Genomic DNA, 14,366 nt, shown 5'->3' on the forward strand with positions numbered 1-14,366 from the left:
AAAATAAAATGGACATTTCTATTTGGGAATAACGTTTTAACATTAATTTTAAAATTGCACATAACATATTTTTTTACAAGAATGTTAGAATTTCATAAGGTTTTTTATCGATATAACTAAAAACATTCAATGTTTTCTACTAATCGGCAAATAAAGGAAACAAATCCGTATGACTCCTCAAAATTAATTGAATATGTAAATCGTTCCTGTTCTGTCAGAAAGATGTGAATAGAGTCAATGCCACGTGAATATGTTATTATTATACCAATAAAGAAATATGCTGGTTTCATATATTGCCTCCCCATTTTCATATATTACCCATGGCAACATAATAGTTTTGTCAATAGCAAATGCTGTTAAGAAACTTTCAATATTACAACAGGCCATTCCATGTTAACCCCTCAGGCCTCTGGCATATTCTCTGAGAAGGCCGGAGTATCTCCACTTTGCAATAAAATTCAAATAAATTGAATAATTCTGAATGCATCCAAAAACCGTTTTTGAAAGGTGATGAAATATGCCTTAACCGCTTCTGTGCCAAGAGCGAGTTTACTCACATTCTTGGCCGTGCCCAGCAGGCCAGCCATAGAAAAATAGCGAGTTTACTCGCTCTTCTTTGAGCCTCTGTATCATACATATGTCCCGTTTTTTTATTAATTTAAAATATGGAACACACAGAGACATCTATTATACATTGAATAAATTTGGTAAGTCATTTAAATATCCTTTCAAGGTGTTATGTTTTTAATTTATAAAAATAAGATTTAAAAATGATTTATTTTGATTAAAAATTCATGGCCTGCTGTGCACAGCTACACTTCTACCTACTGGCATTTAAAAGGTTAAAATTTTGTTATTAGAAATAAACATAACTTTTAAAATATTAAAATTTTTTATGCAAACAAAAAGTTTTAAAAATGGCTCACCTTATGTTTTTTCGTGTAAACACTGAACTAATACTGATAACAAAAGTTATTTTTTCTCAAATTGCAGCCGTAACCCTTGGTTTCACAGAGGTGTACTTTTTAATTCTTCTGAGATAACTTCTAGATTTGAGTACACATAATGCTTTTTTTTCTATTTTTAACACCGTTTAGATCATATTTCTAACCATAACAGTAAGATTTCTGTGCGACACAATGATTTCTACGAAACCGTATGAGCTGTTCCCAAAAGCGAACAAATAAGCCTGAGGAACTCCTCAGGCTTATTTGTTCAGTTAATTAACTAATTAACCTCATTATGAGCCAAAAGAAAAATTTGGAACCAAAAAAGTTGGAATGAACATTTCCTGGTCATTTTACATTTCTAATTCAATTGTTGAGTTTTTATGGACCTAATTATTGTAATGTTCTTATAAGAATATTGTGCTTTCCATGTTCTGTGTTTAATATTTCCCGTTGTGAACACTGCCTTATTGTATACTTATTTTCTTACATTATTGTCATCAATTTAAACTTGTTCAATACAGTTTTTTCACAGCCAAAAATACATTAAATTTATTCTTGTGAAAGTTTAAGAAAACACATACAATTCTGTGGTGTTTGAACATAACCCGATAACTGCAAATATCACTTAAAGAAGAGTGACTTTTAAATTCATTTCTCCTATACATGTATAGAATTAAGCGAATATTTCTTTTAATGTGTTATTTAACAAATTAAAAAGACAATAAGTAAAGAAAATAAAGAACAGTAATTACTGAGAATATCTGCTCTTTATCATAAAATTACAGAAAAGCAGTTATCTGTTTAACAAAACACCACGGAATTATTTTATTGTGATACAAGTGCTTCTTAAATTTGAAAGGGTCTGCTATAAAAAAACATGCACAAGTTTATAATGTGAATCTTTTTACCATTTTTAAAAACCTGAATGTTCAATTAATGAAGACCAAACTTACAACATTATGTATGTATCTATGTACAAACTTACAATATTATGTATGTATCTATGTACTAACTTTATTTGATGTGTTGTTAAAAGTTCAAAGAATGCTACAAAAATGTTTTACAGTAATCTTGGTTTCTACACTTTATATCTAAGTGCCAGCTTGTTGATTGAATTTCTTGCATATTGTGTAGCGGACATATATTTTAACTAGTTGGTATTTATATTATTGTAGTTTCAATCTCAAATAATGTAGATTGTTCATTATAGAAAATTAGTATTATAATATTTAGTGAACGTAAGTTGGTTTCAGTCAAAGGAAATCCATGATTGTATCAGAAAATCATGACACAACAGTTCAGCCAGAACTTATAACAATTCTCACCATCAACTTGTAATATTAGTGTTAGTACGAAATGCCCTGCAGACCGTTAATAATATATAATTAATAGTGGCGCATGATTTATTTTATTTGTAGCGTAGTTGGCAGCCAATATCCTACAGTTTGTTGTTCCATTTAATAAATAATAGTGCTTTAAAGATGTTAGTCAATTTCAAATATCAACGAATTTCTTAGATTTGGAATCTGCTTTATTTAGTGGCGCTGTTATGTACTATGTTTGTTTCAAGATTCCCGATGGGAATCTACTACTACGCTACTTTCGAGCTTATGAATCCAATGTGATGCCAAATATGTCTTGCCACTGTTGCTGCATTTTGGCTTTTTATAAACCAACCTAAGGCAAGGAGACTTCTTCAAGCAGAGTGAACTTGTTAAATCTTTGTCTTTCCACCACGGGTTGATAACATGAGATTTTATGTGCATTATGCATTAATACATTTTATATACAACTACTATTTGAATGTTTTATTTAGCTTAGAACCTATTTTTGGGAAAGGAATAAGATAAAATAAAACCAGAAGTTTCCCGAACCCAATGTTTATTTGACAAACCAGCACTTTTACAAAGATATAGGTATATATCATCTCATAGTTAACCTGTGTAACGGATACGGATAAACTTCAAGTATAAATAGTAATATTAATCATAAATATATATTTTCCAATGTGGTGGTTGTCAATAAACCCTCCCAGGGCGATGTTTGTTTGTTTGTTGTGAAGATGTGTGTTGTGCGCACAAGCCGGCACATAGTTCGTCCAATGGGTAATCAATCATTATGGAATGGGCCAATAGAAAACTAGTCAAGCTCTTAAGCCTAAGCATCCCTCTTACTTTACTTCATCCTCAGAATCCACTCCTTCACTATAATTTAAAATTATTTTGTTATCATCTCCTATCTATATCTATGTTTCTAGCAGCTAAGGTGATGTCGCGGGCCCCCTCCATCCCTCCCCTCTCCGCTGGTCCGTTCATCACTCGGCACTCCACAGTCCAGTCCATCCCATCCACCTTCCTTACTTTCCTACTTCCAATACAACGCAATCAATATATATCCACATTTGCGAGCACCAATCTTATAATTGTACCTGATTTGTAAAGTTACATTCTTTTTATAAACTAATTTATACCATGGATCTAGCGCATCTATCATAAATCAACAAGGTTTAAGAACTTAGAAGAATCGTCATCCATCCATTCTGCAAGGCCTCCGTTCTGGGGTAATGTTTGTTAGTTGGTTGTGTGTGTTGGTGCTCGCATCACGGGTGGGGGCCCTAGGTCGGGCCAGGGTCTACTGCGAGGGGTATTGCTGCATGGCGGCGTACATCACAGGGGGCTGCGCCGGGGCGGCCGTTCCGGGGGCCGCTCCCCACCCGGGCTGGATCGTCATGCGATACCCTGCAGAATCAACTCCACCTATTATGCTTTACAGCCATCATCGACCAAATAACATGCTCACCTCACCGTGTCACTGTCACACGGCACGCTCCACTTCTGAACCATCGGATAGAGATTGGATGATTTATACTTATTGCGATGTGACTGTAACACGGTGATTGTGATATAAAGTTATTTAAATACTTGCAACTATTGGGATTTTATTTTAAACATTTTGGCATTTGAGGAGCTGAATAAAGAGAAGCGTAAATAGCATTTTAAGAATTTTTAAGTGAAATTAAATAATATCTTTGTTTTTTTTTTAATATTACTAAAGCTGGAAGTCAAGGCTAGTAAAACAAAAATGTGTAGTTTGGCAAAGGGAAGTCGATACTAGTTATTGAGTGAATTTACTCCTTAGAAAAAGATGTGTATTTAGATATATATCTGGCTACTGAGAGGTGTATTGGAATAAATAAGTACCTGCTGCTGTCTGCGGGTTGTTGTAGGCCGCAGCGTACTGCTGGTACGTGTATCCGGGTGGCATGTAGCCTGCCTGCATTCCCGGGTAACTCTGCATAAATAATCAGACACACACCTTATAATCATCAACCAACACAACTACCTAACTACCAACTCAAACAAACAATACGAGTTGTTATCTAGAATATCTCTTCACCGGCCATCAATTAGATAACTGATTATTTTTCTTTTACAAAATACTTTGGTACTCTTAGGCCGGGATATCGACTAAACTATTGAGTTGAAATCGATGAGCCTCGCGATTTCAACTCAACTAAACTGTTTAGTTGTTAAGAGGTTCATATTTTGTCAATCAGCTACAATAGAGATTTCCCAACAGCCCTTCGTGTGCGTGCCTCTCTCTATCTTTAGTGCTCCTACTTGCATTCATTATGCCCTACAGTATTATTTTATTTCATTTCACATATCCAATTCCGTCAGCCAGGAACAACTTCCAAACACACATGTTTTTTTTGTTGTTTTAAAATAACATCAGAATAATTATTAAGTAAATTGAACTCTTAAATTTGGGAAGCTGGTGTGCGGTTCGTAACTTTTGAGTGTACTAGAGTGCTAATATTAAAAAAAAAATGGCATTATTGATGTTGTAGCTGAAAATAATTTTTATTTCTTTTTGAAAATTCGATTTTTGTATAAAGATTTTTAGGAAATCCGTGCGGCGCAAATTTCCTGAAAATCTTCATACATAGAATTTTCCAGTTTGTCTAGGTCTTGGCAGCGGATGCATCTGAACACCTACTGCGTGGAGACTGGTTGAGGGACTCATGACCCATTGCCTTACACATATTTGTATGGATTCTACATGATCCAATGAAATAGTATCAAAACATGTTATGCAAACAAAATAGTCAGCCGTGGAAAACATATAGAAGAATGCCATAAGTACACCATGCAGGAATACGCTGTAACATTTCAGCCAAGTAATGGTTCTAAATAATTCTCTCGTTAACTAAGCATGTAATCTCCGTGCCTAAGAATGATAATAATTAAACAGCGCAAATTATTCAGACACTGACGGCTTTTACATTGCAGCAGTCTAGTTTGAATGAATACTACAGTGTGGCAAGGTGATACATCAGTGCTCCAAGCAGAAGGGAGTAAAACATTAGGCGGTAAAACTACTTTGGTAGAGGTTTGTATATAATACGTACATAAAGCTTACGTTTTTATCATTAGAACATACTAACGAAAAGTTGGGAGCATCAAGATGATTCAATTCCATATTTGTTTCCAATTGAAAGTAAATCATTTTAAATATTAAGCATTCATCAAAGAAAATTGAATTATATCAGGTGTAGGTAAATTCAGCCTATTGTTTTTAGTAGCAAAAACTGCTAGGCAAAATCGCTGGGTTACAGATTCTGTGCACGTACTCCCTTAGTGTGTCAGATTTCATACAGAATCAGTAAAGGGGTGGGATTGAGTTAACGAACTAGATTTCTTTTCTGAATGCAATTGGACATGCCCTTGGGGGTGATTTTTCACAAAAAGGCACTGTACAAATTATATTAATTGTTATTTATATTTGATTACTGCCGCAGCGCAGAAATACATTACTGTGGATCATTTCCGTGCACATATTCATATAATATAAGCAGTGTGTTTCAAGATGCTGATGTTTAAGATTGTTTAACCTTAAACAAGGTTCTTTAGAGTTGTAGTGAATATTGATAACTAAGATACGAAATAAGTGGCATACCTGAGGATACCAATAACTCGCCATTTGCTGCTGATAATTGGTATATGGATATTGCGCTCCTTGCGCGGACAACTGCTGCTGTTGGGCACTGGCCATGCTCTGGAAATAAAAGAACAAAACAATCATCAATAAGAGTATTTTAATGTTCCTTGAAACAAAAATATTCATGTTCCGGAAACAAAAGAACAAAAATAATTAATAATATATTTAGGAATATACAACAAAACCAACTTAACATTATCTGTACTCTCGTAACAATTTTTTTTGATAAAATCATGAAGTGAATAGTTGCTGCGCGGCTAAAAACTATATCTCAAGCCCGCCCACATCACAACTTTAGACAAACATTTGTGGTTATTTTTGGATAAACATTTGTTAAGTTTTAGGGATAACAAAAAAGGAATGGAACAACTAATTAAATAGGTAGATTGAAGATTTATAATTTTTATAAATCGCTGCAAGGTACAGAGCATATTTCCTGACCACTGAATTAATCTGTTTGTGGTTGACTGCAAAAATAAAACACAATGTTTCATTATTTTTATTATTGTCGACGGATTGATAAATTAATACTAAAAATAGTGCTGCATACATTCATCTTTTCAGCTGACTTTCTTATCAGACCCTTCATTTAGTTTGTATATTGTGGGTAGGTAATCTGTACAAAACCTAATCTTGACGTGTTTTGCCAAACTATTGATAATTTTGTGGAGTTCTAAGAATTTTATGGAGCTAATCTAAAACAAGTGCTAATAACTAGATTAGCTAATCTAAAAAACAGTTGAATAGATATAATTTTTTTAACGATAAAATAAAACGTTGGTGACTTCACCGCCATCACCTTCTAGCGGTACCCCGCGACGCGTTACTGTGGTTCAGTCTGTCTGTGCGGATAGAGGAACAATAGCTTGCTGCTTTTGCTTGCGTCCAACAGATGGAGCTTTTTTTCAAAAGAAGCATGTTTTTCTAACAGATGGCATTGTTAAAAAAAACATGTTTTTACCTGTCACAGGAGACATCTATATAATATAGGTATGTAAAAACACACGCGTATTCGAATGAACATTGTGTCATAATTTCAAAACAATTGGTGAAGAATTTTCGGAAATTTAAGATTTTGAACAAACATTTTCATTTTTATTTATATAGATAGAGATATACTATAACACTTACTACACTCCTTTGTACAACTTACCTTCAATAATGTATACACGTAAAAAGCCTTCAAGGCATGAATAAATAAAATAAATGTATTAATTGCACGTAAACAGAATGAATAAAAGATAAATGAACTGTAGAAACCAATCAAGAATTAATTTAAAATGATTGACTCTTCTCATAGGTAATTTTTTAGCACAAAGTTGACAATGCAACTTGCGGCAAAATGTCCCAATACTGAAATTATCAGGACTTTTCTAGATTTACAAAGTCCATCAATGCCAAAAAAGTTCTTTTTTTGCCACCTGCTAAGTTAACCATGTCAAGCTGTAATTGAATCTGCTCCAAATTCAAAGCTCAAAAATACATTATGATTTAAATGCAAGAAATATTATTTACCCCAATTAGCTTATAACTTAAAAAATATAAGAAATGGGAAATAAAATCCAAGCATTGTCTAACGTCATTCTAAATCTATGTAGGAATCTATATTATAGTTGTTTTATCTATCTGAGAATCCCAGGTTGGGTATTTCAAATTTACATAAAAATCTCATACCTTCAATGAATAATATTAAAAAGTCAATGTTCATTAGCTTCAGAACAAAATAAAATAGAATGGAGTTATTTAATACATTACTTGCTACGGCAGAAGAATTCATAAGAAGTAATAAATAACAACAGTATATCAGCTGCCAGGGGGTGTATTTTGAAAGTAGACTAGACCAAAACGCACCCGCACGGTTTCAGAAATAAATTCTTCAGAAAGTATACATGATTTGTGCCTAAGGCCAAATTGCACCCATGGTGTACTAACGCTGTGTGTACTATAATTTAACAAGTATTAAGAAATAAATACTCTAGAATTCACAATGTTTAAGACTTTTTGTACAGATCAACGCATTTGTAAACTATTGCACGATATAATATATTCTATGTAAAGATATTGTGTGTTTTATAGCAAGTAGTTAATTAGTAATGTGATTAATGGGGCTGTCTTAATAAATTATTTTATTTTAAAACCGTACCTGTTTTGTATTAAATATAGAATATGTTGCTGGATTTTTTTGTCATCACTTAGGCTAGATACTATACAAGCACTGGCTGTTAAAAAGGAATCCTTGAGGGGGTATAGTTCCTGATAATACATGTATTGGAGAGTGTAAACGATTACTGGAGTAGTATAATTTACGGATGACCTCAAGGCATACATTCTTAGAAAATATACACCATTGCTGCGTAATAACACAGTATACTTTCCAACGCTATAACGCAATATTTAGATTTGAATGTATATGCACCTTTGTATTCTGGAACTGTATACTTTCAAAATATACGGCCAGGGGGTTGAAACGTTCACTAAAGCGAAAGGCAGGTTTAAAGGCAAATAATTGTTAGCTTGACACACTTTTTTATACTAGAAGTAGTTGGATACTGAAAGACATGCAAAAGAAATTATTATTCATAATAAATGGCATTTAATAATTATTAATAATGAAATTAGGCGGCGCATTTTGCCGTTGAATTCAACTCTCTGGCAATTATGCAAAAAGCGTTTGCAAATTTTGACATTATTATACTATGCTTGAATATTCAAAACTACATAATATTTATTTGTATATCAAAAATAAATAGCTACACTAGATGAAAAATGAAATCTATCTCATTGCCATAACGCAACGCTAACGTTCAGGTCGTACATGTTGACCAATAGAAGTAATCATAGAAATTACTAGAAGTTACTTTAATAAAGTAGAAGTACCAAATAATGGAAGTGAAAGATCTATGACGGAATGTTGTTTTCGCATGTAAAGGGATTGTGAATTCAAACATTTTATAATGATAATAGGAAAGAAATACAATATGGAAAAGTAAGATTAATAAAATAATGCAAAAATAGATTTCAGTAAGTTCATCAGTCGCAACACATGAAAATACAATAGCATTATGTCTTGGTAAATATTTATTTTAAAATCATTGTGTTTATTAGGTATTTATTTCAGGTCAAGTTAGTGGCGTGTAACATAGTTAATTCACACGCCTCATCCATTAATTAATCCTGAACGCTTGCCCAAAATATTAAGTGTTGAGTCATTTACTCTCCTATCTCACATTAGATAGGATGTACACTTCATAATGTGTCACTTGTAAATAGATATAGTTTTAATTTGCAAAAATGTCTGCTTCAAGTGATTCAATACATATGATTTCTTTTATTTCTAATATAAGCTGAACTCGCATTTGAGTGTTTTTAAATAGACAAGAAAAGGAAGAGAAACTTTGTTTTAGTAGAACAAAGGGCACTGAATTTGTGCAATTTTTCATTATTTCAATTTGCGATTAATCCAAAATGAGGTTAATCTACCTGGTGGAAAAGAATGTATTTGTAGTATTATCAGAATAGCACTTGACAAAATTTCAAATGCATTGTGAGGAAAGATCATTGCCAAGTTCAAGGTCAAAGCGAGTTGTGTGTCCGTAGCGTCGGCGAATATGACAACCTTGCTATGTGACACGAGGACAGATCTGATGAATGGAAGCATCAACAATGCGGGCTTACTTCTCTTCATACAATGTTGATTAACCCCTATTTATTGATGATAAACAACAAGCTACATGAATTAAGAATTGGTCTCGGTATACAGTTTCGCTTTACTTATCCTGATATGAAAGCAAGTCGATACCCGCTGTGAAAGTGTCGTATCCTTAAGCCCATGGAACGTCTGTATACATATATTATGACAAGGAGGATGTCTCTTTAGGTCTGGCTACTCGCCACAAATGAGAACAATGAAATGAGTCATGGCGAATAAACAAAGGTGGTTAGACAAACCTGACTATCGCCTCCTCCGTTCTCCTTGCCCCAGAAGCATTTCACTGTGTGTCCGCTGATTTCGGTATTGTGAGTAGCTTCTATGGCATGTGTGGCAGCTTCTTTGGTAGTAAACCTTATAAAGGCGTACCCTTTATCTTTGAAAACCCTAATGTCCTGAATTTGTCCAAAGGGAGAAAATGTGCTTTGCATAAGGTCCTCTGATATCACATTGTTGGTGAAACCTCCACAGTAAACTGTACAATTTGTTGGTGAGCTCTGGTTATAAACTTCGTCGAAGGTGGGCTGCTTGCCTCTCTTACTGTTGGTTCCACCTTCGTTTGGCCTTACAGCGGGAGGTTTCCTCGTTGACCAATTAGTTCTGATAGAACGTGATCCGAGCCACTGACCGTTCATTGCGGCGATGGCATTCTCGGCTTCGGCCTTTTTCACGAATGAAACGAAAGCATAACCTTTCGATTTCAACGTTTGCGGGTCTCTTACGATTCTGCAGTTGGATATTTCTCCGAATGGAGCGAATGCTTCTCGGAGGGTCTGTGTCTCGATCTCCGGTGACAGATCACCGACGAAGATGTGATGGTGGTTGCTGGTATCAGTTTTGGGCTGGTTGCCAGGACTCGTTGCCCAGTTTACCTTCATTTCTTTATCGAGGAAGACCCGTTTGTTCATGGCGGCCAAAGCTGTCGCCGCCGACGTGTGTGTTGTAAATTCAATAAATGCATATGGGTCATTTCCAGGCTCTCGAATTATCTTACAACCCTTTACTTCGCCTATTTGGGAAAATAACGCACACAAAAATTCTTCTGTCACCGACACGTCGAGATTACCGACGTATAGAGTTTTCGGGTGGCTTTCGTCGCCCATATTTAGTTTAACTGATAACTAGATAAAACTTAAATACGACAATTAACACTACTATCGACGAATGTGACTAAATAAATATGTTATTTCATTCCACATACACACTAAAAGCGGGATATAGGACATGAAACGTCGGTAACAGCGTCGAGTGTTCACCGAAAGACGTTGCTGTTGATTTCCTGTACTGTTCGTTAATTGCCACTGAACGCAACCATCTTGTTTCTAGCTTCCTGTTTGTCTTTCAAATTTCAGCGGCAATGCTTTTTTCTGCAGTGGAATCTTATTGAAATAGTATATTCTATATAATATTGGTGAACATGCATAAATCTAATGGAAAGAGGAATTTTATGACGTCTGTTCTGTTTAATTATAAAGTTAGCAAATCTAGAAATGGTCAGAATTTATTCATACCATAGTCTCGACCAATTTATTTTACGCTCAGCGCATAATAATTGTACGGTTTTCAAAAATGTCAATGATATTTTATTGAAAATCTTCAAAATTATTTTCAGAATCCTTTAGAAAAAAAATTATTAAGTTTATGAATAAATAAAAGAATCAATAATATTGTTTTTCAGAAAAATATCTCAGCGTCATCGTCAATGGGAAGCAGGCAAGTAGATAGGTACTGAGCATAAATATACCACTCTCGTACTGAGGGTACTGACCATAGATATATCACTCACGTACTGAATGCGTACTGACAAATTGGTCATAGACAGATTTTGATGGTGTAAAAAAGGTTTTATTTTTATCCTAGATAGAATATGGATGGAATTTTTCGATTCCGAAGGGAGATAATGTTTTATGTTTTAAAATCAAAATAGATTACCTATGTGAAGAATGATTGTGGCAGATTTATTTTCGCAGACCTATTTTTTCCAGTAGTATTCCCAATTGGAATGTGAGGCAAAAAAAACATGTGGGATAGAAAAAAAAATTAGGAAGGATTACTACAAATGCATAATATTTTATTTTTATTTTATCGGTCAGAAAATTGTTTTCAATCAATAAAATGTTAAATGTACATTTTACGACGACCTTTTATTAAACCGCTTTTATTTTTATTTTACATTAGCTGTACCCCGCTACGCGTTGCGGTGGCTCATTCTGTCTGTGCAGATAGAGGAACTGCATGGTGGTGCTGTTTAAAAAAAGCATGGTTGTCCAAAAGATAGCGCTGATTTTCAACTAAAGCATATTTTTACCTGTCACAGGTGGTATCTATAAAATATAGGTAAATAAAAACACACACATATTTGAACCATACGTTGTGTTAAAATTTCAAAGCAATCGGTGGAGAACTTTCGGAGATTTAAGATTTTGAACATGTATATTTATATAAATAGGTAGATCAACTGCACACAAGAGGCCAAGAGGAAAATAATATCCCTCAGGGCCTCACAAAAATGATCCGCTCTCATGTGACAAAAATGTCAACCGTGTACAAATATTAGGCGCAACTTTAGAGTGTTTCCCGACTGTGCACCGGTCCCGAAGTAATCAATGATACTAGTTGCTCGGAGCATCTCCCATTTAAATACTGGTAGAACTAGGACAGCATTCCTACAGGGATAGGACAATCTATCAAACGAGACGAAGTTTTTTTCAGGTATTTTGGGGCTCCAGACATGGCCTAATCGTATACCGGGCCATATGTGGCTTCACAGGTTAATTTAATAAATATATTTTCCTGATTAATTGTTGTCTTGCTACATACAGTAACATTGATGGTAATTGCCACAATTACGCCACCTGGCATCGAAACGGGAAACTATGTTAACCTTTTGATATAAAAAAAGTCCTATGAAGTAGCGATGGGCACAATCGAGGAATCATCGATGATTTACTCGATCTTTTTGACCATCGAAATATTTCGTTTCATTGTCATGGACAAATCGATTCTGTCAAAAATCATCGACATAATCGTTTTGAAACGTCATGGAACAAGGAATCGATTCTGTCAAAAATTATTCGAAACCACAGCCGTAACGTCATTGTTCAGAATTAATCGATATAAAATCAGTCATTTAATTATAACAGTTTAGCATAAAAGGTTAAAAGTCAGTTCAAATTAATCTACTCATAAAACTTTTGAAGGGCTTGAATATGATAAAAATAGCGATGAAAATCATCAATTCATGGAAATATCGTAAAATTTATAACTATTTTTTAACTAATGAGTAATATAATATTTCAATAATTAGTAACATGGCTTAATATTTTTGATCGTCAATTTTGGTAATCTTTCAAAGTAGCTAGACACGCAATACGAATATTTTTCTGAAAGAGCACTTCGATTCGACTTATAATTACAATGAAAAACAACTATTTACGTAGGAGAAGATTGTAAAAGATACATAAAAGTTACAATTGTTGTTAATCAAAGTTTCAAAATTTCATTGGTTAACAAAGATATTTGGTTTTAACAGTTTCGGCGAAGATTTTTTTTCTTCTTTGATGGTTTCGTATCATTCAACACAGAGTTGATCTCCTAAAACCGCCCTTTTGGGGTACAAGCCTTTATAAAAACTTTTCACTGTGATCTGATTAGATCCGATTACGCACTAGAGTTTGATATCTATTTTATATTTTGCTTCCTCCTACACCTCAACTCACGATCAACTCTGTGTTGAATAACACTTGAAAGCTAATAGACAAGTTAGTGTGAACACCCTTTCAACAGAATTGATCAAGTTTTTAGTTGAGCGACTAAAGTTGAAACCCCTTCTACTTTTGTTGTTTTACTATAAGTCATTGTTCGATTTTCCTGCCGAATCGAAACGTGTGAACATATGTTTCAAGTCGCTTGCAATTTTTAGTTCCCCACGGTCGAAAGTAGACGTAAGACGTTCCTGGTGAGTGGTTTATTTATGCGTTCCTAGTACCTACCATCATGGCATCGACTTCAATGAAAGGATGTATTAAGTGGTCGGATGATATGATGTCCAAATTTATGAGTATAGCAAATAAGTAATAATAATAATATTAAAATATATTATTATTCTCTCATTAAAAATTTAGGCGTATTAGATCTATCAAAAAATTTATATATAAAGATGCAAAAGTCGGTCATTTTGAATACATGTAGGATAACGAAAGATTTTTTAAATATTTATGTTGAGGGATCAGTAGGATTTATAGGCCCTGTTAGAAGTACTACCGAGCCGAACCCTCTGATATGAAAATATCTGGAGTCGGTGAATTTTTTTTTCCCATTTGATCTCTGGTGAGTTGACGTGTTGTTGTTCTTGTATTGTTTTGTATTTATTTTACTTATATAATGCACTTGCATAGTGTTGATTGACTAGCTGATCATTTGTGGAAAAGTGAGTGGAAGGGTTTAGTTTTTCCTATGGGGAAGATTTAACCCGGACAACAAAATCGGAAGCATAAAAAAAATTAAAAATAATAAGTAATAATACCATACCAAAGCCATCCCTGTCTTTGGGATCAGAAGCAAGAAGTTTACAAAAATAAGAATGTAACGGTATCTTCTAACGCCATTTTTCTCAATAAAGTGTTAGAAGCACCCAAATCGTTTTTCCTTATAATCCGTTTTCTGGCCCGATTACGTTTCGATTCGGCGGGAAAATCGAACGATGA

The 14,366-nt window shown here is 34.2% G+C and overlaps 1 protein-coding gene across 3 annotated transcripts; it reads right to left on the reverse strand.

The window, feature by feature from the left end:
- Positions 1 to 2,798: 2,798 nt before the first annotated feature.
- Rox8 (TIA1 cytotoxic granule associated RNA binding protein Rox8) lies at positions 2,799 to 10,959 on the reverse strand. Of its 3 annotated transcripts, none has more exons than XM_089641055.1 (4): positions 9,900 to 10,959; positions 5,910 to 6,008; positions 4,151 to 4,241; positions 2,799 to 3,688 (listed from the first exon to the last, which is right to left on the reverse strand). In XM_089641055.1, exons 1-4 carry the CDS (start codon positions 10,761 to 10,763, stop codon positions 3,582 to 3,584), a joined length of 1,161 nt encoding a protein of 386 aa, XP_089497181.1. In that variant the 5' UTR covers positions 10,764 to 10,959; the 3' UTR covers positions 2,799 to 3,581. The 3 variants fall into 3 exon arrangements, with proteins under 3 accessions (XP_089497181.1, XP_089497180.1, XP_089497182.1); XM_089641054.1 differs by having other exon boundaries at positions 2,799 to 3,697; XM_089641056.1 differs by having other exon boundaries at positions 2,799 to 3,700; positions 9,900 to 10,775.
- Positions 10,960 to 14,366: the final 3,407 nt, after the last annotated feature.

The sequence above is a fragment of the Hesperophylax consimilis genome, chromosome 16, assembly GCF_061612785.1.
Source record: "Hesperophylax consimilis isolate HC1 chromosome 16, BYU_Hcon_1.0, whole genome shotgun sequence".
NCBI classification, from domain to species: Eukaryota; Metazoa; Arthropoda; class Insecta; order Trichoptera; family Limnephilidae; genus Hesperophylax; species Hesperophylax consimilis.